This window comes from Nelusetta ayraudi, unplaced genomic scaffold (assembly GCF_046127955.1).
Source record: "Nelusetta ayraudi isolate G7.1 ecotype Tasmania unplaced genomic scaffold, CSIRO-AGI_Nayr_v1 ptg000083l, whole genome shotgun sequence".
NCBI classification, from domain to species: domain Eukaryota; kingdom Metazoa; phylum Chordata; class Actinopteri; order Tetraodontiformes; family Monacanthidae; genus Nelusetta; species Nelusetta ayraudi.
The window spans coordinates 2199434-2226148 of record NW_027466133.1 but is presented as its reverse complement, the minus strand read 5'-3'; the positions used below and the strand labels follow the sequence as shown (position 1 = coordinate 2226148).

The window sequence follows — 26715 nt, the reverse complement described above, 5'->3', positions numbered from 1 at the left end:
ATTTTTTCCAAGTCATTGTAGTTTGCATTCATTGCGGCTTCCGTAGGTAGTGGTGGTGACGTATACAGGAAAAAGGCGGGGACTGTCTCAAACACCGTAGTATGTGCTTACATTTACTGACAGGGAGTCAGAAATGGAAAACAGTGAAGAGAAAACCGGCAAAACGGTCGACATTTATCGCGACACATGGGTTCGCTTCTTAGGTACGTAAAGATTTTTGTTTGTTTATGTGACAAGTTTATCTAAAGCCCGGACGCTTTAAAAGGACGAACGAGGGGAAACCCAATACCGTCTGCCGACATGACCTGGAGTGCTGTGCTAGCTGGCTCAAGGTTGACAAACCGGGCTGACATTTCTAATATTCCAGCTAAATTGAAACGGACACTTGTTCACGATTACACGTTTGTGAGGGCTGTCCAAACGCGGACTCGTTCGCTCTTGGATACGTTCTGTTACAGGAAGCACTGTTCGCTCCAGTCGTCTCTGTAAACTCAAGTTGTGTCCCAATAAGTGTTATGGCAAGTTCAGGCAGTGACTCAACCAGAGTCAGAGAAACGCCCGTGACGACGTGTAGACACGAAGCTTTTTTCACAGTTTGGCTCCCTGTTTAATTCAAATGTTGCCGACAAGAGCGTGAACTGAAAAATGCATGACAAGGGAGTGGAAACCAGCTGAAGGACATTCACGCTGCAGTGGTTTCTCACCGTGGAGGCTGTTTACTCTGAAAAAACATAAATCCCCTCGTTTTTAGCACTGAACATCATTCGTGTGATCACGCAATAGTGTTCGGATTAGTGTATCTCTTTTCCCCCCCCCCCCCCCCCTGTCTCTTTAATCTCCCTTCTCTCGTAAAATGTCAGTCTCCCTACGTTGACAAGCAGGTTCTTGCGTAATAACCCTTGCGGGGCTTGAGTGGTGTGGTCCAGTTGGTTCTAGGGGATGGGAGGGGCTGCTGCTGCTCCCGGACACATCACAACATAAAACTTCCTTTTAATCACATTTTTAAAAGGGAATGTCAAAAACTTAGTGATACGTATCTTTGGGCACTTTTCAGTGGTTGTACGGTAACTCGTAGCCTTTTCTAGTGATTATACGGCGTATACCTGCGTTTCAGGTTGTAAACTACGCCTGTGTGGGGCTTTGCTCTAAGGGTAAGGTGAATGTAAAGTGAATTGGAAACTCTAAATTGTCTCTATGTGGCCCTGCAACGAACTGGCGACTGTCTTCACCCTATGACAGCTGGGATAGGCTCCAGTAGACCCCCGTAACCCTGAGCCCAGGAGGAAGCGGGTATGGAAAATGGATGGATGGATAGATGTAGTTCTGAAAATAGATATCGAAACATAAATATAAATGTAACATAGAAAGATTGTTGAAATGTGACTCATTAGAAGTCAACTTAAAGCAGTGGTTCTCAAACTTTCTCTGTCACGCCCCACCTTGGAGGAAGAAACTTTTTAGAAGCCCCAAATTTGACGTGGCTGTGTCTTGAGGGATCCCGATGAACCTGCAAGTGGTCCCATGTCTCTAGGACAAAGTTGACTTTTGACCCCATAGCATGGCATTAAAGTCAGGGGATAATGTTTAGGGCGTTTTTACTGTTCTCGAATGTAAAAATGGGTCACATTGGACCAGCAACATTATTTAACGGTTAAATCATGTGTTCCTTACATATTTGTCATCGTGAAATTTAGGTTCTCAGGAAAAATCGGCGCTTATCAATTAATCATTAATCGATCAAGTAGGTCAATCAACTAACGATTAATGAATTAATCAATAATTTGCATCCCTATAATCCACTGATGTGCATGATTTCAACAACCAAACGATTTTCACCCTTATTTTTGATGCGCTGCACATTCCTATACACTAAAAGTCTCACACCGTTCTACTTCAGAACCTGCTCTGATTTGACTAACTCAGGACAAATAATAAGTCACCGAGGGTGATGTGGAGATTCCTCTGTCTGCACATAATTGCTCCCCTGCACATCATTCCAGCGCCTTAAGTGTATCTTTTTTTATTCTCAAATCGGTGCTTTGCAAAGTGAAAATCTTATCAGGGTTCTCCTTGTTATCATATTTTATGGTACGACCTGGAGGTCTAGGTGCAGTATAAATTTCACTGTCTCTTTCAGTGCTGCAGCCCGGAGCAAAGACAGGGTTATTTTTGATATTATCTTTTTCTCTCTGCCGGCTTGTCGGAAGCTTTCTTCTTTTTTTTTCAAGACGAAGCCCATACAGGGTGCATTGATTCTTTCACTGGAGCAGTTCTCTTCTTCACCCTTGTCAAGATTTTTTTTTTCACAGCATCAGCACCAAACTTGATTGTTGTTTATCAAACATATATTTTTTTTGTTTTGAACTGTATTCTTAAAAAAAATATACAATTCATTGTCTTGAAACAGGGAGAATAGCACTGCTGGCATAGACACAACTCTGGTTGCCTGCTTTGCACTGTCTTGTCTACCTCTCTGTTTTGTTTTTTTTTGCTCTAGGGGGCTGGTCTGAGTTTTGTGTGCACTTTACTATATTGCTTCATATTAGATTCAAATTACGTTGACTAAATTTGGGGGTTTAGAGTTGCCGGCCGCTTTATGTTTTCTCCGTGAACAATCACAATAACTGCGCCTGTAACGCTCTGGGTTTTGAACATTGTGCGGTTCATGCAAAAAGCTCTAAAATTTGGATGGTGGGATGGAGGTTTGAACAGATTAAGACATCAGCAATGAGGAGAGCAGTGAAAACTTCTTTATTGCCTCCTCTAAAATTGAGTATAGTCTCGTAAAATGTAAATGGCTCTGTTCCTCTGCAAGGCTGCTGCTGCTGCTGCTGCAGGAGTGTTAGCCAAACTAATGAATACAGAGATAATATTTTTAGTTAACACACAAGATAGTAATCTTTAGTGTTGTGATAACTGGCTGAGTAGTTCTGCGGCTTAATTAAATTCAAATAGAAATCTACAATCTTGATTTAAATCTTATCAGGCTTTCCCTGCTGATTGCTGAAAGTGTAGAATAAAGACTAAGAAGCTTTAGACCTCCTAAATGGTTTATGTACCACACCGATCGTTGTCACGTGTTTGTTTAGCTGGTGAGGTGTTTCTGTTGGTGTGAACAGCCGCCCAGCCGTGACTCACTGGCTGTTGCATTAGTACTTATTTCAGTGTAAAGCATCATCAAGTTGCACATGTGAGTTCATGAGACGGAGGAACAGCAGAACTTGACTTTTCTCCCTCGCTGACTGATTTAAATAAAAGTGTAGTGTCTTGCACCAAATATTGCTCTTTATTGTTGCAACGTCAGAGGTAGAGCTTGAGGTTTATTTCTCCTTTTTTGTAAGTCTAAAAGTCTTGGTAAAGTAACAACGTAAAGAATTCTTCTCTGCAGCCACATGACTGAAAATGTGAGCCGTTGACTCTGTGATGCATCAACCCCCTGGCGACCCACAAGGTTGAAGTCCCCTCTGCCATTTTGTGTGTGTGTGTGTGTGTGTGTGTGTGTGTGTGTGTGTGTGTGTGTGTGTGTGTGTGTGTGTGTGTGTGTGTGTGTGTGTGTGTGTGTGTGTGTGTGTCCATCTGCAGGTTATGCCAACGAGGTCGGGGAGGCTTTCCGCGCTCTGGTGCCGGTGAGTTTTGTGTGGGGCAGCTACGCCGTGGCCACCGCCTACGTCACTGCTGATGCTGTGGACAAAGGGAAGAAAGCTGCAGCGGTACGTCGCAGTGTTCATTTTTTTTTTTTTTTTTTTTGCCGAAAAGTTTTTGTCATTGTTTAACTACACACTGTCTGGCCAGAAGTGAGAAGTGTTGCAATGAAATAATACAGATAGTAAAAATCTTTTGAGGACAGACAGTCTTTCATTCATGATGAGGAAATGCAATTGTGAAGCAAAGCCCTCTTCAGAATCTGCACTGAGGATCAAAAGTCTTCCGTCTGCACTCGCACCAGCGGAGGAGTTGGTGCGTCACACTGCCGCAACACCTGCTCTCCTGCCCTGAAATGAGGAGCCAGCTGCCAACTTCCTGTTCAGAGACAGTTGGTGCTTTACGGGAGCAGATAAAGCCTCACATTGACGCCTCGTTGTGGGGTGCTCGAGATTAAACGGGCAAATTATGAGCTGGCAATGATCTTTTTTCATCCCACCTGTTTGTAAACTCCACCTTCTCGTCTGCTCAGGCTCACGGGGACAACCCGGGGAAGACGACCAAGGTGGCGGTTGCGGTGGTGGACACGTTTGTGTGGCAGGCCCTGGCCTCTGTCATCATCCCGGGCTTCACCATCAACCGCGTGTGCGCCGCGTCGCTGCACCTGCTGGGCAAGACCACCAGGTGGCCCCTCCCCGTCCGCAAGTGGACCACCACGGCCATCGGCCTCTCCACCATCCCCTTCATCATCACTCCTATAGACAGGTCAGATCCCGCTCGGCTCCGCGCTCTGGTGGTGGGAGGTTGGGGGCAGGCCTGACTGACTCGACGGGATCGTGGTGGGTCACACAACTCTGAGTTTCAGCTGCTGCCACTGCGCAGCTGAGCAGAAGGACGGTGCCGACAGCTCGGCTCACCCGCTGCTCCGGCGTCATTGATCCTCTTCGTGCACAACGTCATGCTGAAATTGAACGCAATTTCATTACCAACCGTGGATTTGAAGCCAGCAGTCGATCAGGCTCACAGACAGCTGCACCTCCAGAGAAACACAATTTTAAAATTCTGCAAACTTAAAAAGCGGCAAAAAGTCATTGTCCAATCAGGTCGTAACTGTCAGAATGCTTTTTTTCCCCGCTCCAATATTGAACGGTTTCAGGCTGCGTTCAGACTGCAGGCGTATCTGATTCAAATCAGATTCCTTCTCAAATTCGGTGTGTAGACAGTCAGCCCTAAAAATTGGATTTGAGAAGGAATCTGATTTGAATCAGATTTGCCTGCAGTCTGAATGCAGAAATCGGATTTCATCTGATTTGTGACTGTTCAGACTACAAAAGAGCCATTCGGTTTCAATCTGGATGGGCTAAAAATCGGATTTTTGGCTAGCGGTCTAAACGTGGTTTAAGTCCAGCTGCTGACTGTTTACTATGAGTTGATTGTTGTCACAGAATTTTCTCCATCCGCTCCTCTGTGCAGGTCAGTGGACTTCCTGCTGGATTCGAGCCTTCGCAAAATCTACAACGAGGGCGAGAAGCAGGAGTAAGGTGGGATGGAGCCGTAACGGTCGTCTGGTCTGCTGGGAAGAGCCGGGGCAGCGCAGCGATCACCCGCCACTGTGAAGCACGGAGAGCGAGGAAGGATCTCATGGAGCAACACTTCTCAGTTAGTCACCAACAAACAAACAAACAAACAAAGTTTAGAGTTATATGTTATAATTGGTATGTTTTGCTGTATATGGAATATCCTCAAGCTTTGACCTCTCAGGGCTGTCTGGGGAGCAAAACGCTTTTAAAAAGCGAATCTCTTAGAGTGGAAATATGTTGTTCCAACTGTTGTTGGATCCTCAAGATTCACTGGCAAAGAGAAGCTTTACAGTGCTTTTTTTCTTCCATAAGCCATATTCCTCCATGCTGAGAAGCCAAAAAAGCCAGTTTGCTATGGCATTGCTCATATATTTCACTGATTATAGTAAATACACAAGTATTTGTTATGAAATGTGTTGTTGTTTTTTTTTTTTTAAATCAGGGCACAGTTTGTTTCATGTTACCATTTAAGGTATATGAAGCCAAGGTTTGCACTGGGAGCAGTTTTACACCACAGTTACAATGAATAATAATATATTCATTAATAGCAATATTAAAGGCAAAGTGTGTAAGATTTAACGGTTTTATTAGCATCACATCAAACAAAACATTTCTGTATTTTCTACTCTTTACACACTGGGCCTTTAGAATTCTGTAGCACAACCAGGAAAAACATAAGTAAATGTGTTTTTCCTGGTTTTGTTTCTCGTCACTTCCTGTTTGTAGCGGTTACAAGAGTCAATATAACACTTTTTTCCAGCATCTGGAAATAAGCCAACACTTTTTTTTTTTTTTTTTAAACTCATTGTCAAATATTAACCAACTTCCATTTTCAATGAATTTAAATACCAGGTAACGGTTTTGTCCTCCTATGCAGAGGAGTCCATCTAAAAAGATCAGTTCAAGTTGGAGTGAATTGTGTTGCGCATAGAGGAGTGTCACACCTATGCAGATGATTGTTGAAGGGATTATTTTATACAGTACCTGCACAGTCGCACACCTATTTATTGGTATCCGCCAGGCTGTTTGCCTCGGAACAAAAGGAGAAACAAAGACTATGCAAAGGGAACAACTTGCGTGCAGTCACGCTGTAGGATGTTGCTGTTGGAATTGGCTGTTACTGCCGTTAGCTGGAACAGTACACGGGAGTTTTATTTTTATGTGTGCGTTTTCCATATTGAAAGGGCATGGTTTACTTTGCCATTTTGAAACATGTTACTGTAAAATGAAAACTTGAGTGCTCAGATACATGATGTGTACTTTATAACAACGAAATCAGGTCTTGACGACATACGCACCTGTTTTTCTTTTGTTGTTTTTTTAATTGGCTAAGCCAAATGTTGTCAACACACAATTGAGGCTTCACTGTGTGTAGCATTCATTACTTTTCCTGACATAGAAGCACAAACCTTACTTTTTACCTGTTTTTAGTTGAAGGTTACAGTTTTCTTTTTTAACTAAAAAGTCTGACATGTATTTTAAAAAAAAAACAACAAAAAAAAAACCTCTGTTAAAGTAAATAGTTGAAACTGTCACTGAAAAAAATAAACCTGTTGGTTAAAAATATGTAATTATATGCCAGATCTGAAAAAATTCTCACATTTAAAAGTAGCACCAGCAATTTTTTTTTTCCAAACAATCATTTCAATGTTAGAAATGTTGGTTAATTTCATTGTACTTTATTGACCAGCAGCTCTAAATGTGAAACTCCTGCAAATGATTGAAACCCAAGCTGTCGTTTTCCTCATGTATTTTAAAGAGAGTTTTATTGTTACGTTTGTTGCATGCTGAGTTATTTTCAAAGTTTACCGTTTACTTTCACTGGAACGTTTTTTGATTATCTTCTGATTGATTTAAGTTTTTGATCCGTTGTGGTTACGTGTGTGCAGCCTTAACTGAAAGCAAAACCGTTTTTTCCCCCTCTTTTTTTCCTGTCTGTCTGTTCACAAGGGGACGGTTTGCACTTGAACTGTGAAAGCGACTGTTGCAATGTAAAAAAAACACCTACTATTCAGCAGTTCCCCTGTCTGTTCACCGTCTGAAACCCCTGCAGAAAACGAGACTGCGGTGGAATAAATGATGCAACACGAATGACTCTGTTTCTTCAAGCTGCTGTGTGGTTGCTGGAAGTGCGGCGCCGCGCTTTGTTGTCGCTTAGAACATAAACGGTGACAATAAGTGTGTGCCGGGGACACTTCAGATCTACGCAAATGAATGGTTTGACAGCTCGAAGGAAGCGCCTGCCCGTCGTTGAGAGGCGTTGGGCTTCAGGGCCCTCTCAGCGGAACGCCTCGTCCGCCGTCCTTACAAACCGCCTAACAGCTCTGCTCTTTGTGCAGGAAACGGCCTCCACTTAGCATCACTCACGGTGGAGCGCACGCAATTCCGAGGCGCGGCTTTAACCGGCGAAATAGGAGCCATCAGCAAGCGCGTCGGCGCGACGGCGGCTGCAGTAATTTATCTTGATTGAGCCACAAGGCCGCATGTGATGCCAGTTCCGCAGATGGAGTGCCCCTGTGAAAGGCCGAGGGCGGGCGGGCAGGCAGGCAGGCAGTCATGGTTGACTCTTAATCCAGCGCTCGTGGTTCGTGCGCCCACACTGGCTGCTCAGTCAGGTCAGAACAAACAAATCAAATTTTGGTTTTTAGTTTTTGTTTTTTTTGTCATTCCCTCCAGGCAACGCTCTTGACGTTTCATTCATTTTACAGGCGGTCCTCTGAAGAGTCTGCAGCACCAAGGCCCCGACTCAAGAGGGTCACCTGAGGTCAGCGGATAAAGGCGACGCGGTGCCTTTGTGTTCAGCGAAAGTGGACAAAGGGGAACCGGGCAGAGCGCCTCGGCCACGCTGGTTCCAGAAGGTGGGCGATGAACTGCCTTTTTTTGCCTTTTTGCTTTAAAAAGATTGTCCACTTAGGCTGGCGCATTGAAAACACAAACAATAATCCTGTTAGTTCAAGGCTGTCCAAACGTATCAGTGTGGAGAGTGGGGACAAGACAGCTTTTGCTTTCTTTTGATTGATTTGTTCTGAGATGCACATCAAAATAGACAGTTTTAATAATTCATTCAGCTTTTGTTTGGTCCTAAATGCGTTCAGCTTATACAAACTAATTAAAAACGACTCATTGCTCACAAAAAACAAAATACTAAAATGGCCATTAAGATGAGTAATTCATCTTAATGGCCAGTAGAGGGCACCACTAACACGTGTTTACCCCCATTTCAAGCGGTTCTTTTAGTACGCGCATTTGTTCCCAGATATAAATATTTTAAAGAAGTTGTATAAGGATCGCCAATGTGCCATTAATGGCTTCTGTCTCACGAAATGAAGAACACGCTTCTTAATTCTTTAAGTGAATACCGATTAGAAGTTTCATGAATACTTGTATATCAAAATAGTACCAGAGCCAAATGGTTTGCTGTATCCTCCTATAAAAATTGCATGTGTTGTTACAGCTCCTCCATTAAGAGTTTTGGGCTCTTTGAAACAACCCCACTCTTTCTGCCTGCGGCCTGCTGCTGACATGAACTCACTATAATAAACTCCAGTTTGCAAAGTTCCCATTGGTTCCCTTTGGCGAGGGTCTCCCTCACCGTAACAATTAATCTTGGTCGGAATTATGGCAGAATTGGCAGGGAGGCTGTTGGCGCCAAAAAAAGAAAAAAGGGAGAGAAAAAAAACCCCTGTGTAAAAAGAGTAATGTTTTAATTCAGTGTCAAGCAAGTGGGCTCAGATCAAGTCCACAAACATTTATAAACCCCCCTCAGGCAATAAAAGGTGGCATTAGGGGGCCCAAGGAGACAAAAAGCTGATGAATTGAATTAATCTCCCCTCCCATGATGGATGGGCCTGTTCACAGGGGGCTGCAAAATAGAAGCATTGTTCATCTGTCACTCAGATTGCCATGTCCCTCTATGATTTGTACCCCGGTTGTGAAGGCCACAAGTGGCCAAAAGACCTCCCTCTCTTCCCCTTCTTCTTCCACTTCACTCTGTGTCTCACCCCTCCCCAGGAATTCCCATTCCAGCTCTTTTTTTTAAGGCCTCCACCCCCACTGACCCGTCGCTCATGCGGCCAGATGCACAAAACCACAAGAGCGGCCAAAATAATCAGCCGTCACACTTGCAGGCGCGGGTAGTAGTTCAGCATCACGGAGCATAATGAACTTTGTGAAATCAAAGCTGCTGTGAGTCGTGTCGCTGAAACAAAAAAGAAAATCACATATTTTGGTACCTTTAGGGTGTCATGTGATAACCAGAAAGCTCCAGACAGCGGCATATTTAGCCCCCTGTTTGCAGCCTGCAAAAATGCAGCCTAATCCTTTTTTATCTTGCTCAATTTATCTCCAATTTATCTCAATTTATCTTTCCACGTATTAAAATGTTTAAAGAGTATCTATCTATCTATCTATCTATCTATCTATCTATCTATCAAAATAAAATCTAAATTTGCAGACACGCAAATTGTTGAACAAATGCAGCGGCAAATTATTTTATTATGGCTGCTGCTACGTGCACCGCTCCTCCTCCTTGCTCTGACTCTGACCTTTGACCTCAAAACCATTTCCTGCCTGACCGCAACCTTAACCTGACCTCTATTCACAAATCGACCGAGGAAAAAAACAAAACAAAACCCAACCAAGACGCCACAACTAACGTCTCGCAGCATTAATATCACTAATCACCAGCCGTGTTCCCAGGATATGTTTCCCCCAAACAGGAGGCAAGAAGTGTACACACACACGCACAGTCTGAGCCGCCCCCCCTCCCTTTCAGTGTGGGACTGTGTTTGCCGAAAGGCCACTTTAAGGGCACTAACCGAAAATGTTTGACGCTCACCCGCCGATTTATTGAGGTCAGCAGAAGGCTACGTTTTGAGGAAGAGACGAGCGCGCCGCGTTTGGATTGATTTTCATGAAGGATTTTATGCTGTGAGCAAAAAGGAAACAAAAGACAATCACGGCACATCAAATCACGGCACAAAAGGAATAAGGCCGAGCTGTAAAAAATAGAGGGCAAGGCCGCAGCCGTGCCACTGCACATTAAACTAATAAATATCAGTGGCTGTCTCCGTAACGAGAATGCAAAGAGCGCAGAGAATCCTGCCCGATGGAGCTATTATCAGCGAAGGTTTTCTTTTTTTTAAATGCTTAAAAGAGGAGGAAATTAGCATTTTATTTGTATGATATATATTCATTCTTTCAGCTTTAAAAAAAAAAAAACACAGTTCACCACTTATCATCAAATGACAAGAGGCGAGTTCAACCAAGAAAAGCCTCTTCACACGATAAAAAGGAATAATAAGCATTAAAATTATTTAAAAAAAAAACGAGATGTCAGAATTATCAGAACTTATTAACACAACAAAACCAATAACCAGCTGCACAAGAGCCTAATTCATTTGCTTTATTACCACAGCATGTGACCACTAACACTTATACTGCTACCACTACTACTAATAATAATACAGGGTGTCCCAAAAAGTTTGACATCATTTTAAAAGCAATTATCTTGAAAACTACTAAGTCTAGCTCAATGACATTGAACAGTTTAGGTATTAAACTATGCAACTAATTTCACAAGTGTTTAATATATGCACCACCTGTGACAGGGCACATGTCAACCGGGTGTACCGTATCACAACTGGGTGACTGTTTGGGTCTCTTTGGGAGTGAATGGCATGGTTCAACTTGAAAACAGACCAAAAATGAAACATTAAATATAAAATCTCGATCTGTTTCTATACATTCTGTCAACATTTGAGATTATTACAACAAGAAATGCCAAACTTATTGGCCTGCGAAACGATGACACCCTGTATTAAATGTGAATAACATATCCGTAAAACAACCTTCTCGTTTGCGATGCGACACCTTCAACATAAACACCATGGCCTTTTATAACATAACGACTTCCTTGTCGTGCTGCTGCTGCTGTGAATTCTACCACTAATGCTGCAACAACGACTAACAATAAAGCCGTAGAACAATGTTCTTGTTAACAGCCAGCTCCACACGTCGGTCGGCGCCTGCAACATCCATCATACGCTCAGAGTCAGTCACCTTTACCTTGGCGGCACGATACCAGGAATAATTGCCATCCAGGTGAATCGATACGCGTCGACCTGAGGGGATTCGAACCCGAGCAGTGGCTAAGACAGTGTTCCGTGTCGGAGTGGCGGTACCTGACTCGGTGAAGCTCTGCGTGCGGACTGAAGGGAGCTTTCTCTCCTTTTTTTTTTTTTTTTTTCCGTCGTGAAATGAATTAGGAGAACACGAGAGCGGTGAGAGCCGGAGCCTCCGTCGATGCAATATGCATGAGGAGCTTCGAGGCCCGCTGCTGAAATTCTGCTCAGGTGGCATCAGACGGTGCAGCCGAGTGTAAATGCTCGGCCGGTCACTTGGAGCCGCGCCAGTCTGCGGACATGGAGGGGCGGCGGCGGCTCGGCCCGCTACTCCTTCTGCTCTTTGGCGTCAGCCGGGTTTCCATCGCGATCACAGAGGAGGTTCAGTGGGGCAACAGGGGATTAAAAGGCCTCGCTTCTAACCTTCAGGCTGTATCCTCTGCATTACTTCCCCGGCTACTTAGCAATTCAAATTAAAATCTATATTTTCTTTTCCGCCTCCTTTGCACTTGATTCGGTGGTTACAGTCTTGTCTGCAGCGTCTGTGTGTGTGTGTGTGTGTGTGTGTGTGTGTGTGTGTGTGTGTGTGTGTGTGTGTGTGTGTGTGTGTGTGTGTGTGTGTGTGTGTGTGCGTGTGTGTGGCGTCCGTGCACCGGGGGCTTTGACAGCTTGACATCCGTTTTTGGAATCAGATAAGAGCAGCCGTATGATTCCCCGTCCTCTGTTGTTGGCAGATAACATCTAATTTCCCCATCTCTCGAGTAATCCCACAAAGACATTGCCTGCCCATCGTGAAATCAATATGCCGCGGAAACACCATTACAAGAGTCTTCACCCAGGCTGAGCGAATGGCTTGGGACCACAGAAGAACCCCGGCGTGCTCACACGCACACACACAACGGGAGCAGGTAAACAAGCGCGCAGCCACCTCCGCGGCATCCTTTGATAGAAAAGACTCGACTAATTAAAAAAATCCCCGAGAGCCGCAAGAAGCCAAGTTAAATTAATGTTACACAAATGTGTTCGCCTGCTCTGATTTTTGTGCCTGTGATCACCACAGGCGCAGAATTAGGCCGAAATTGACTTTGCCGTTTGCCGTGTTCAATTTTCAACTTCTTCTTTTTATTATTCTTTTTTACATATTTAGCAAATTAGTTGGTCAGTAAAATGCCTCTAGTTGACTCATTCGGCCTGCACAGCTGCTCCAGGTGCCGAAACCAAGAATCTGATTTGCTTTTCAACATTCTCGCACATCCTGGTGTCAGTGTTGAGAGTGCAGCTCCAGACGCAGAGGTCACAGCCTCCGTCTCTGTCGGCAGGTTGTGCTGCGCCGTCCTCTTACTTCATCCTGCAACCAAAACTCTCATTTGAGCAGTTTATCTATAAAAAAAATAAAATAAAGTGAAAACATTTTTCCTGAAATGTTGAAAGAGACGAGGTATCGTGTAAGAAAAAAAATCCCAAATGAAAAATCCCCTGACAGTGACGTGGAAACGAGGCGATGGCTGAGAAACTCCTCTTGATTTGCATCAAGGAGCCTGTGGCTGAAACTAAGACGCTACGCTGCCATAATGCTTACAGCAGAACCACAGCTGGCGTCTACTCAAGCATTGTACGTTTCAACTCAGTGTGTGTGTGTGTGTGTGTGTGTGTTTTAACAACGCCAAGCAGCTGGATCGGAAGCATTTACTACCTGTCAGAATACGATTGGTCAAGTCCGGATCCTTTCAAGGAGCAAGGGGTGGAAGCCGCTGCTGACTGTTCCAACTACCAGTAGCAAAGAATAAAATAAATCCCTGAAGTAGTTCAGCAGGATGGAACCAAAATGAAGAAGAAGCTGCTGGTCTGTTTGTGTTTGTAGTTTCTCATTAAGTCCTGGTAAAACAGTTTGTTGGATCTTTGGGATTCAGATTCAGATTCAGACTTCAGTGCACGACCTGCGACTCGCAGCGGCCACACCTTGGTGGCGCAGAGACGAAGCTTCTCCGAGGCCTGACGGATGGACGGAGAGCAGGAAGGGGTGAGGTGAGGGTGGGGGTGGGGGGACTACAGTGCGAGCAAGACAAGGAGACGCCCTCCCCCTGCCCCCATCCCCCAGCCCGACCCCCCCACCCCCCCGCTGCGAGCGCGGCGCCATAAGTAGAGCGGGCAGTTGGAAAACAACAGCGATGAGTTGATGACGGTCCGGGAAGACCTGCGCAGCTCCCCGTGATTTAAAGTCTCTCGCCGTCTCTCTCTCTCTCTCTCTCTCTCTCTCTCTCTGCCTTTCTCTGCCTTTCTCGCCGTGGCGCTTGCTATAATTTTCCCGGGCGCGGTGATGGATGAGGCGGTGTCAGCCCATGTTCATTATAATGCATACCATCTATTCTTCTCAGCCAGACCTCGCCGCGCTCCAGGAAATGCCAGAGAGGTGTGAGAGAGAGAGAGAGAGAGAGAGAGAGAGAGAGAGAGAGAGAGAGAGAGAGAGAGAGAGAGAGAGAGAGAGAGAGAGAGAGAGAGAGAGAGAGAGAGAGAGAGAGAGAGAGAGAGAGAGAGAGAGAGAGAGAGAGAGAGAGAGAGAGAGACCTGGAAAAAAGAGAGAAAAAAACCCTCTCATCTGATTTTCATGGGGAGAATTCGCTGCGAGGTGTGTGTTAAGTCGGCGCGCGCCGTCCTTCCATCAATCACTAATGAAGATACTGCCGGTGCCACCGCTTGTTCTCCAGTGAGACTCATCTCTCCCCGGGCGTAAATGGCAAACACGTCCTCCGTGTCCATGCAGAGAAGCCTCTTGTAAAGAGCGTTTGAGCTAAACTGATGATTTGAGGGGCTGTTGTTCTTGTTGCTGAGACAAACATGTTGATGCGCTTGTCGCCGTGACAGATATGCGATAGTTTACGGACCTTGAGACGTGTTTTTAGTCACGCTGATCTGAGCCGTTTCGACCCCTCGTACGAGAATTCCTGCTTGCACAAGCAACCGTTTGTGTGATTATTTTTTTCTCTCTCTCTCGCCCATCATGTTAGTTATGTTAATTTCATGCAAACTTATAGGCCCCGTGCTATAGTCATTCTCAAATCTTTGTTTTTCATCCCAGTCCTTGGAGCAGCAGCTCTGCACGGTCATTTATGCACAGAACAAACAAGCAAACAAAAGAAAAACCCTCGACGGAACTCCAGGAAACAGCAGCTTTCTGCAACAACTCTCGAGTTTACAGTCGCTCGCTGATACAACTGGCACTTTGTTGGACCTTGTAAAGTCAAGGCATGGAACCAGTAGGGCAGGAAACACTCTATATAGTTTTGTCACCCAGATTCAGTGCTGGCCAGTGTGATTGGGCAGTAAACATTTGAGGTAGCAGGCATGCTTTTGTGTTGCCTGCTCTGTTTTCAGGACATTCCCCATCCTGGACATTGTGCAGCAGAGCACAACTAATTCATTGTGAAGTCATCGTATTTAGCCCTCTGTTTACACCCTCTCACTAGAAAGCCGGGTATTTACCTGTTGGAATTTTGAAGTAGGAGGATCCAGTGTATTTATCCACAATGCGAGGGCTTGAACGCCACTTCATTAACTGCCGCTCAGCCTGATGTAGATGGTCGGGCGGTGACATACTGGGGGATTTTAGTGCCATGACGATCTGTTATTAGTCGGTCCAAGCCGCCTTATTTTTCCTGTTTGAGAAAACAAACCGCTTGCAGCTGGTACACGTTGCCTCAGAGCATCAGAAGCTTTTCCCTCGGCTGAGTTCTTCCCCGAGCCGCAAAGCAGAGGGGAGAGATATGAATCAGATGGATGAGCGAGGGCTTAGCCTGGCAGCTATTGATCCTTTTGCTCCAGGAATGATCCAGGACTCATTTGGAGCAGCAGTGTGTGTGTGCGTGCGTGAGTGTGCACGTACGGCCGGCGTGTTTTTCTTCCTTCCTTCCTTCTGTTCGATACATCCATAAAGGCTTTCAAAAGAGTCTCGCGCACAGTTTGGCACACTTGGCGTGGCGCTGATGCGATGAGATGCTATCACTTTGAATAAATCTATTTCAATACGCCACGTATTTCCCCTCATCAGGCCCCCGCTGACTTGATCTGTCGGAGAGGAGAAAAGATGCATCAATGCGCTGATTAAAGATAATGTGTTTGTCTAGACAATGTGTTTTGTTTGGGGATGGAGCCGATAGGCGGATGTGTGTTTGTGTGTTGCTAGTGCGGAGCTCTGCAAAAAGAACATTGTGGACGTTTCACTTAATCTCCCTTTGAATAAATTAACAAGGTGCGGTAAATAACAAGCGCCGGGATGAACGCAGATGGGTGAAGTGTGTTATTTTCACACCGTGTTTTTTTCCCCCCTTTTTTTCTCTTCAGTGAAAATTCGTTGTTGTCTGTTCATGCTCGACATCAGCTGGAGGAAATGTTTCAAAACAAGTCTAGTTGCGGTAGAGTTTTGCCGGATGTACTTTTTTTTTCTGGTTTTGGCAAGTCAAATAACGTCGGCATCTGCCCTAAAAAAGTGCTCTTAAAAAAAACCCACATGGGTGTCACTCACAAAGATTTTTGTCAGACACAGAAGTCGATGATGAAGTGGATGATTAGATGACGCTGATTAGGCAGATTCTGCTGTTCTTAGTAATTATCTGAAGAGTGGAACGCGTGTGACAAACAGCGTGAATTCCGCCACTGATTTCCTCTGCTGACTCAACTCCAGGCCACATCCTTTTGATGGCTGAATTTTTGCGAGAGGCAGTAAATGACACGTCTCCTGTCCAGCACGCTAAAGACCACGTCTGACTTCTGGAGAGCGCCGCCGCTATTATTATTATTATTGGCTGTTTCTTTTTTTCTTACTACAGAGTTGATAGAAAAGCTGACAGACAGGAAGCAACTTTACTTGTCACACAGCTGCGTTAGCCTGGAATATATTCTCAGCTGTCGCGCTGACATGCTAATGAAATCCGCTAGAGGAGAGTCTGATGGCAGGATAAAAGGTTCCCAGTGTGCACGTCACTCACGTCCAGAACAATTCCCAGCCGTTAAAGGACAAAGACGTCATTAAATAAATTAATAAAGTATTGGATTCATTATAAGAACATCTGTAGCTCATCAATTCCCAGCTCTTTGCATAACTGAAGCTAACAGATCCAAATCAGTCCTCAAATAAATCTATACTGAGGTCTCGGAATCCTTCATTTCGTTCACTTCACTGCAAAAAAAAACTTGGGGCGACGCTAATACCCCCTTTGGATTTGGGTCAGCGGGAGAAAATAACAGGACAATAGAGCTCTTTCACAAACAAGATAAACAAACTTCCAAGGATGGAACACAGCAGCCTGGAAAAAAAGTTGAACATGCTGTAAAAATAGGATTTAAATCTGCCTCATGTCAAACAAACAAACAAACAAAAAACAACAACAACACTGTCACTGCCCCTGAAGCCAATTTGCAAAACTTGTCAACCTAACAGCGATTCAGTTTATAGATACAATCTCTAAGTGCTGTGTTTTCTACCAGATTTAGACCTGATTAGAACATTGAGATTAACTAATTTGACAGCCCAAAAAAGAAAAAGCAGAATGCGCGATATCTTAATTAATCTGATGTCACACATATCTATTTTTTTCAGCCTTTTATTTCCCTCCACCTCCTGCTGGGAAGAATCTGGCTCAGTGCACATAATTCCCGCTAATCTCTAAATTTGTCTGTCTGCTGTTTGATGCTGTGCAGCTAGTTTGTGCTGCAGTTTTGTATCCTTAATAATGTAGACGGAGCTCAGCTGGTGTATTATTAATTTATCTATTTAAAAAAAATAACAGACGCCTTTGATATTAGCTATTTCATTATTAATTAAACATAATTGATTTGGTATTTTTCCTCTTTTTTTTTTGATGTGCTCTGAAGAAGGCTGAAATACGTGCGCTGCCAAAGATATTTACGCGCAGATCGCTCCAGTGCTTGCGCGTGTACACATGTTTGCCAGCGCACAAAACGGCGCGTGCTGCCCTGAAATACAATTCCAATTGATTTCCCGTCTGTGGGAATAAGCGTGCGGCAGCGCAGAGCAGAGGGGAGAGCGGTGATGTCATGAATTTGGTGAGTGTAAATCTAACCTACATAGACGCCGCTTATGAAACGGCAGCATGAGCTCAGTAAGTCACTCTGACCTCTATTCTGTCACATCCTCTGTTGTGAGAACGCAGTTACATCATATAATAACACACACGTACTCACAATTTCTATTTAATAACAAACCAAAACAAAAGCATCACAGGGTGACTGCACAGATCCATGAAAATGAAAAAAAAACTACAACTACAGACTATGCTATACTACTACTACAATATATATCATAATACCAATATATATGTATATATATATATATATATATATATATATATATATATATATATGTATATACACATATATACACACACACACAATATGTGTATATATACTACATATACATTATACTACAACTGTATATATACACATATACAGTATATATACACATGTGCATATATATATATATGCTACAATTTATATACTATACTATATACAAAAAACTACAACTGTACACTATACTAGACTACTACACTATATACTACACAACAACTACACAATGTAAGAATCTGCTGTGCATATGACACATTAACACAAGCATAAACCAAACAAATGTAGACGGTCACAGATTGTCAATAAATAACATGATGATTCTTTCACCACGTCGACGGAACATCGACAACAAAAGACTCCAGCAACAAAGGCCGCACGCCGCTGCGTCGCCGCGCACGCCGTGCGTCTCTATCAAACAGACGCCAAACACTACTGTATAATCCGTGACTTTGATCACGTGGGCGCGAACTTGGCCAAATAGGAAGGCGAGTCTCGGCAGCTCGCTTCCGACCGCCATTACATTACAATGCGCGGTGGGCTGGACCATCGCGCACGGAAGGAGAGGGGGGGGAGAGGAAGGGAGAAATAAAGAGAGAGAGAGAGAGCGAGAGAGAGAGAGAGGGAAGCGATGAGACACTGTGAGGGTGCGATTGACACAGTCGACTCTTTGGTTATAGATTAATAACCACAACTACAACCGCTGCAACAATAACTATCATCTGTGCTTGTTGTGGCAACAGTCGTGCACGGCCGAGGCTGTGCTGAGACAACGAGCGGCGGCAGCGGCGGTGGTGGTTGGCCGGGAAGCGACGCACATGTCTGCGGATCTAATTCAATAATCCAGCAGCGGCAGCCATCATCTCCGGACAAGGAGGAGGCGGACACGCTGCCGGTGCGTTTGGCGTGAAGAGAGAGAGTGAGAGAGAGAGAGAGAGAGAGAGGGGGAGAGAGGGAGGGAGCAGGAGGTGGAGGGCTGATTGTGCAGCTGCAGCGCCGCCAGACGAGGACTGACACTTGTGCTCCGGCGCTGCATTTTCGCACAATAATCTCACCGATTCCCACACACATAAACACACACACACACACACACGCGCGCGCATTTTTAGATTATATGTATTATATGTGGTGTTGGAGCGCGTAGAGTGGCACACACAGACACGCGCGCTGCAGACAAAACATAACAGGACGTTTCGTAAGGATATTAAAAAAAAAAACTGAGAGGAAGGAAGGATTTTTTTTTTTTCAAACCCTCCTCCTCCTCCTCCTCTTGCTTCTGTCTCCTGCTGCTGGTGGAGCCTTCACACACACACACACACACACACACACACACACACACACACACACACACACACACACACACACACACACGCTGAGCCGAGGAGTGTTTCCCCCCGCCCCCACTTCTTCTTCTCCCCTGGCCGTGTTGGACTGATGATTCGGGGTTACCGGGGATCCACAAGACTTTTTGTCCGCCCTGCCGAGCAGCAACAGCAGCAGCCTCGGCTGCTCGTTTCCGCGCGCCCTGCTTTTCCTCGCGCGCTCTCCGTCTCAACAACACGAGAGCAACAGAGGGATTAAAACATTCCTCCTCCTCCTCCTCCTCTCGCTCGCAGCGCCTGTTTGCGCCAGGCAAAGGCAGAAAAAGGGGAGGCAAGAAGGAGAAGAAGAGAAGAAGAAGAAGGCTGGGTTACATTGTGCGCGCGTGCGTGCCAGAGAGAGAGAGCGAGCGAGCGAGAGCGAGCGAGAGGGGACGGTTGTGGTAAGAAAGAACGGCTAAAAATAGCTCGTGCAATTCTCGAAAACTATCACAAGTGGTGCATCAGCTCGTGGAGCGGACGGAATCGGATACGCCGCGTGAAGAGCGGGGGGGGGAGCGACGCGACGCGACGCCTCGGCTCGCGACTCGATTGTTTGGCGTGAAAGAAGAGGAAGAGGAGGATTTGTTGCACCTTTCCGTCTCTACATTTTTATGCTTCGGAGGAGCTGCGGGAGGAACTCCGACTGATCCTGGAGGCTGCTGCCGGGGATTCTTCCTTACATGCTCCCCCGGATGGACGCATAGAGACGGGGGGGGCTCGGCGCGCGCCTGGATTACGCTCCTGTTCGGATGGTGAAACTATAAAAGAAAAGAAAAAAACCTCCAGTGGATCGACTGCTATGGGCTGATCTTCCTGTGCTCGCGCGCGTGTGTGAGTGAGTGAGTGAGAGAGAGGGAGAGGGAGAGAGTGCGCGCGCGTGTCTGCGTGCGTGCGTGTGTGTGTGTGTGCGCGCGCGCGTGTGTATATGCCGCGCACTGAAATGGATCCGCTCCTCCGCTCACCGCCTTTGACAACGATCACATTTCTAATCGGGCCGACCTGGATCGGAACAATGCTGTGAGCGGCGCGCTCACGCACGACTGGTGGATTTTATTTTATTTTTTGCGTTGTTGTTGTTGTTGGTGGATAACAACAAAAACAAACAAGCAGGCAAACAAACAAGCGACCCTTCCCCACGGTTGTCGGAACCCCCTACCCACCACCACCCAACCCCGCTTCCCCTTTCTCTTCCAAATATATATATATTTTTTATTTCCCACCCCTCCTCATGGATGCGTTCTGCACTTCTCTGTGAATACGCCCAGTCCCTCCAGCCGACAACCCCGAGTCTATTATTTGGAGCTGTGACCAGACTCTCACCCTTCTGCTACCCCCATTTTCCCAAGAATTTTTTTTTTAAAAAATATATAATTTATTTATCTTTTGTCATCATTATTATTTCCTTTGTTTTTTTGTGCTCCTTTGGCGTGTGAAGGGATCCGACTAATCCGCCCCTCTTGCTCGATGCTCGACGCCGACGTAGGATTTCGACATGCCCGGCGCTGACGAGCCCAACGGCGGAACATTATGACTACGACGGCGAACTGGGGGGCGAACGGGGCGAGCCTCGAGGACTGCCACTCCAACATCTTCTCACTGGTACGGTATCCGTAAATCATGCTGTCCTCCCCGCCTCCCCGCTCCCTCCCCTCCCCTCCCCCACCTTCCCCCGGAAGTCAGTTTTGTGATAGACGGTCGCTGTGAGAGATATAGTAGCTAGGCACTATCAAACCCCCCTCCATCCCGCCCCCAACACACACACACACACACACACACACACACACACACCCTCCGCCTTGCTTGCTACGCGCCTGCCGTACAAAGGTGAACCAATAGCTGGTGTTATTCGGTAATCATTACCACGGGTTAGTGGCGTGCTGAGGAGAAGAATCTCCACACACACACACACACACACACAGTTCACACATACACTGTGAGATATTGGAGGACATGAGCTCTGTGTGTGTGTGTGTGTCACTTTATTGCCTGTTTGCTAGTGAAAAAAAATTCTGTATTCATTTAATATGGATCTGCCCATTTGTTAGCTCTCTGTTTACATTATTTTTTATCCCGCTTTTTTTTTGGCTAGTGCAATTGTTTATCTGCATAATCAGTCATTTTCTCACCACGATCACAGTGTGCGTTGCGCTCCAGCCATTATCATGCCTCCCCGCCTCCTCCTCCTCCTCTCCTCTTTTTTTTGTTGAGAAATAAATATAGTTTCCTTGGAATCGAAGCTGGCACTGTTGCGGCGGCGAAACGACTCGCTTGGAAAGAGGGAGAGGACACTGCTAGCTCTCATATGGCTAACTGTTGGGGGATTTAACGCGCCGATTCTTGGAGATTAAGCAGGGGGAAAAAATGATGTGTGAACGCCAGGAAGGTTGTTAGGATCCGGACAGACAGTGTGTGTGTGTGTGTGTGTGTGTGTGTGTGTGTGTGTGTGTGTAGAAGGACATTTTTAAACACTTCTTTGAACCGAGGAGGGCGGTTTTTCTTTTTCTTTTTAACTCCACAGCTATTCACTCCCTCCCCCCCCACCCCCCCCACCCCCTCCCAGAAGTCCCTGCTTTCAAAGGGCAGAGGAGAACGGCTGCTGTGTGTTTTCAGCGCTTTCTCATCCTGCAATCAGCGAGTAAACTGTCCTACTACGACAGGCAGCCAAGTGGAAAGGCATGCGGCAGCCTGAGCTCCGGCGCAGGCTGCCGAGAAGAAGCACAACAGCGCAGGGGTCCTGAGGGCTTTTTAGGTGAGCGTGCAGGTCGCCCGGCCAGCGACCGGGGGGCCCTCTCTCGCGTGGCCCCCCGGCCCAGATCTTGGAGCACGAGAGGAGGAGGAATGTCACGTGTGAGGGATTCTTGCGGTGTTTGTTTCGGCGGTTCCTGGAGACGAGAACCAAACTTTATGGTAGCCGCACCATGTGGGGAAATCCTTGAAACCTTAACCAAGCAGATTTTGAAACTTTTTTTTTTCCCTGTCTTTGCTTTTATAACCATCAATCAGGGCTCTCGGCGAGCCTGGTAGAGGACACAGTCGAGCTGCTGGATGCCTCAAGAAAAATAATTTCACTGTGTTCTTTTTAGAAATAGCCTCCCTAATTATCGATTATTGGTGCCACTGTGGACAGAGTTGGAATCACGGTACCTTTTTTCTTTTCTGGAAACATTAACATTACAAACGATTGTTGCTCTTGACCCACATCCCGCTATGATGATTTAGTCGAAGTCTAGGCAGCGGTGCCTTAAGGGGAGTGAGGATTCCAAAATAATATCTTAAAAGCATCTGGTTTGAATCAGGGCGCTCTCCGCTCTGACTCAGCCTGACATGTTGCAGTCGACAAAAAGCAAAAAAAAAACAAAACTGCGATTACGTCCTTGTCCTCAAGTTTTTTTTTTTTTTTTTTTAAATTCCCTGACGCAAAAAGTGAAAAGCCTGTCTGTTCTGTGGGGACTCGTGAATGTGTCTCTCCCCTGTCTTTGTGGAAAAGGTGGCGGTGGAGCGCCGGGACCATCCATCAGCCGGCTTGTTGAGAAATGTTTACGAGCGGTCAGTGGCACAGCCGCCGCTCAGCTGGCAGGGAGGCCAAGACGGCGCAAAACACTAATGACACACTGACTGACCTGGTTAGAGGCGACCAAGGAGACAAAGAGGCTGACTGAGGGATGTTGAAGGTCCCACGTAGTGCAAAAAAAAACCATATATAATAATAACAACCCCAGCACTTTTGGAGAGTTTTCTCACAGTAAAAACGCTGCCAGTCTGTCGGCGTGGAGAAGAATCTTTTACTTCTTTTTCTCGCTCGGCTTTTCAGAAACGCTCGGGAAGTCGAAGCCCTCAGCGGTGTCAGCAAGGGCGCTGATGGTCTCCCGATCGTCTCCTTCCAAAACGGTTCATGGTCTCTGGCGAAGCGATAGGCCTTTTTAGCAGGAAGCTAATACCCAGCGTTTCTGAAGCAGCCTGTAAACAGAGGGCTAACTGTGCTGCTTTCTGCTGATCCATAGTAACTGTAGTTTATTTTTTGACAATTAGGAATGCAAAACTGTGTCTGAAAATCTGTGTGATATGGGATGTTTAACACAGCGACATGCGCTGTAAAGCTATGAAGGTGGAGGTTTCTGTTGCTGATGTTTCCGGTTTAAATGACTGAGTCAGGTGTGTGTGTGTGTGTGTGTGTGTGTGTGTGTGTGTGTGTGTGTGTGTGTGTGTGTGTGTGTGTGTGTGTGTGTGTGTGTGTGTGTGTGTGTGTGTGTTGAAACAGCAGTAAAGACTCGAGGAAAACATGTAGTTGCACTTTCATGATTTCCCCTGCGCCTTATTCACCAGTTTCAGTGCCGTAAATATAATTGATTGGTGGATTACAGAGAATAAATGGTCAACAGCTTTGGCAGTTGTTGATAATTTGAGCTTTGCAGCTTATCTAATATGAGGATTTCCTGCTTCCTGTGTTGCCATTGTTGTAGTGCTGCCTTTTTTTCCTTCTGGTTTTTCATTGTTGCTACAGCGGTTTGTAGATGTCAGCTTTGTTTCCAGGAAACTGAGATTTTGTTTTGTGTTTCTTTTTTTTGCAGTTTGGTGCCACCTTCTTGTGTTTGCCGGCTGCAAATCGATCGCGCTGTCAATGAAACAGTGGTTGGATTGGTCGTTTTTTAGTGTTATTTTCTTTTCTTTTTTTCAGTAATGACTGTGGCTGTAGATGTTTTGAAAATCATCCACGAGCAAGAGAAAAACCTCTGTTAGGTGCGACACTCCCTAACCTTTTCCCCGGGGTCGTGTCAGCCGGTGGCCGACTGGTGAGCGGCTGCAGCTCCGGCGGCCCTGTTAAACAGCATTCCAACGCGCTGTAACCCTCGCACGCTGATTTACTGGCTGTTATTGTAGCCCGCATCAATAGAGCACGAGCACCTTAAAGGCCCAGTCGCGTGTGAGATGCAGCAGCGTCTGATGTCTCGGGAAGTGCAAGACTCCAGCGTTAACTTACCCCAACCCCTGTTTTTCTTTTCCCTGATGTCCCACTTGATCTCACATCTGTCTCGCGGAGTCGCATTGATACGGACGCCTCCTCCCCAGCGCTCTTTTCTTCAAGCAAATGTAAATGCTAATTATTCGCAAACAAAAAAAACCCAGAGGATATTTACTGTTGAGTGACTTTATCTGACTGCGAGCGGCGTCTCATGCTGGCGGATCCCTTTACACGCTACACGCCGGGGCCTTGAAAGTCATTAGCGGCCGGGCCGCTGCGGGAGGCTTTGTCGGGGTGAGGGAGGGAGGAAGGGATGAGAGGGGGTGCAGCGTTTGGGCGTCACGCTGCGTCGCCGGGCGACGACCGCCTCCGTCGCATGCAAACCCTCCCAAACGAGCGCCTGTCTGCCGGCGACGGGGAAGCGAACCAGGGCTTTGAAACAGGCGGAGGAGGAGGAGGGGAAAAGATCCATGTGGCGAGCTGAGGTGGCAAGGAGGAGGAGGAGGAGAAGAAGGAGGGCGGGAGGACGTGAGCAGGAACAGAGGAATGTTTTCAGACATAGAGAGAGAGCGGGAGAGAGAGGAGGAGGGGGGCAGAGCGGCTGAAGGACTGCAGTGGAATCTGTTTTCATTTTAGGAAAGTATTATGACTGATGTGCATTTCCTGAGTGCGAGACTCGGCCTATTTGAGAGAGAACGAGCGAGCGAGAGAGAGGGAGGGAGGGAGAGACAGAGCGGGGGAGAAAATTAAAGAGGCAGGAAGAAAATGAGACGGCGAGAGAGAGAGAGAGAGAGAGAGAGAGAAGAAACAGTCGTCTTTCTGTTGGACCCGTCCAGGTTTTTCGTCCTCGACTCTCCAGTCGTGAATATGAAAAGCAAAGAGAGAGAGAGAGAGAGAGAGAGAGCGCCTCACGACACAGGAAGCCCCGCTGTGTGTGTGTGTGTGCGCGCGTGCCAGTGCGCGCGCATACGTGTGTACGTGTGTGTGTGTGTTTATTGCAAACACTGTAAACCATCTCAGACTCGGGAGACAAACTTCAAACACCCGTCATATTATTCACATACCCAGACGCACACACACACACACACACACCGACGCAGATGGAGAGGGAGGACAATAAACAGCGACGTGCACACATCAGATCTTCCGCCCGCCCACACACGCACACACACACACACACATGAGGAGACACACCACATGTTGTGGTGTCTTCAGACCTCCCCCTCTCCCCAGAATGCAGAGCCAGGTAGAATGCAGCCGGTTTAATCAAAGCGCCCCACCCTCACCCCCCCACCCCTCTGACAGAGGGTGGCAACACTGGTAATTAAGTGTCCTCGAGTGCAGGTCTAATGTGATCGGCTAAGAGGCGCTCATTAGCCAAACTGTATTCCAATAGAGATCCTTACGTGTGCAATAATGATGCCACCGTCTGGGCACGGAAACAAAGTGCTCGCCGATGAGGCTCGGGGGCACCGGCGCTGGCGGCGGGGTCGTGATTTATTCCGCGACACCTTGTGAGGAGGGGAAAAAAAACATCTCTCTCTGTTTCTCTTTAATAATAAAAAAACAAAACAAAAAAAAAACATTCTCGGCTGCACATCCTGGTTATTAACGGTGGCAACGAATGGCAGAGAAGCTCGGCGCATGATGTGCTGAGCTTCAGTCAAGATGGACGAGTTCATTTCTGCTCTTCGCATTTTCTTAAAAGTCTGACGCTGGCACAGAAGCAGCAGAAAAAAGAATCCCCTAAAATATGTGTTGTTTTTTTAACCACGTCCTGGCCAAAGTTGATTGCCGCCTGCAGCAGGTGCGCCGCCGTGAGTCTCACAAGAGTCCGAGAAGCGCCTCTCTCGGCTCGGCTCGGCTCGGCTCAGGCCCGGCCTGTTTTCTGCACGCAGTGTTCAGAGCCGGCAGACGAAGTCAGGATCGGTGGTCGTCAAAACAAAACAAAACAAAAATCATTTTGGCCATTTCAGAGAGAAATCCAACAATGTGGACTTGTTGCATTTTAAAGAGGTAAAATCAAAGAAAGAATGAAATCGTGCTCCTTTTTCTTCCTATTCAAGATGAGTCAGAAGAGCATCTGTCAACAATATTTAAAGCACATTTAGCTGCTTGTGAAGTCCTTATATCAGGGTTTGAATGTGTTTGGGGCCCAGAAGCTGGAATTAACCTGTGAGTTCATTAATAGTTCAGTTGCCGTCTAGCGGGAGTTAAAAGCTACAAACAAAACAAATCTATTAAATTGTAGAGTTTTCTCCCTATGGTTCATTTAAAGAACAATTAGAAATTTGGATTTGTTTGCAGATGTCTTCCCGCTCCACTTTTTAAAAAAATAAATTGTTCCCCTTCGCGTGATCGACTGCAACCTGTCGACGTGCTTTGCTTCCTCGATTATCGAGTTGGGTGCCGCTGAGGAATAAGCTGCACGCACCTGTTTGTCAGCCGGATCAATGACTTGTTGTTCGCTGTATTTTCACGGGACTTGTTGAACATCGGGCTTATAGACTATTCAGCCCAGCCCGTGGAGAGAAAAGGTGGGGGAGTTCTGACAGATTGCAGGGAAAACGTTATCTTGCTCAGCGGTTCTGATTCTCTTTAAGAAAAAGGAAGGACGGAACGCCCACCATGAATTGATTGTCATCATCTCCAGAGGAAAACCCCGGGTTTCTTTTGCCCCTCGTCGCTCCGCT

At 46.3% G+C, this 26715-nt stretch overlaps 2 protein-coding genes across 6 annotated transcripts in view; both read left to right on the top strand.

Annotated features, from left to right (window-relative positions):
- The first annotated feature begins 63 nt into the window (after positions 1-63).
- Positions 64-7313, top strand: mtfp1 (mitochondrial fission process 1). The gene is made up of 4 exons (XM_076044896.1): positions 64-203; positions 3583-3710; positions 4175-4407; positions 5116-7313. The coding sequence occupies exons 1-4, from the start codon at positions 134-136 to the stop codon at positions 5180-5182; spliced, it is 498 nt and encodes a 165-aa protein (XP_075901011.1). The 5' UTR covers positions 64-133; the 3' UTR covers positions 5183-7313.
- Positions 7314-18578: 11265 nt separating this feature from the next.
- LOC142900475 (mediator of RNA polymerase II transcription subunit 13-like) overlaps positions 18579-26715 on the top strand; it is an 80467-nt gene continuing 72330 nt past the window's right edge. For 3 of the 5 annotated variants that reach the window (XM_076044776.1, XM_076044775.1, XM_076044777.1), the window contains exon 1: positions 18921-20661. In XM_076044776.1, coding sequence (XP_075900891.1) covers positions 20590-20661 — 72 coding nt within the window. In that variant the 5' untranslated portion in view covers positions 18921-20589. Of the gene's footprint in view, positions 18597-18919; positions 20662-26715 lie in introns of those variants that run through there. The other 2 variants (XM_076044774.1, XM_076044778.1) reach the window with 2 other exon arrangements.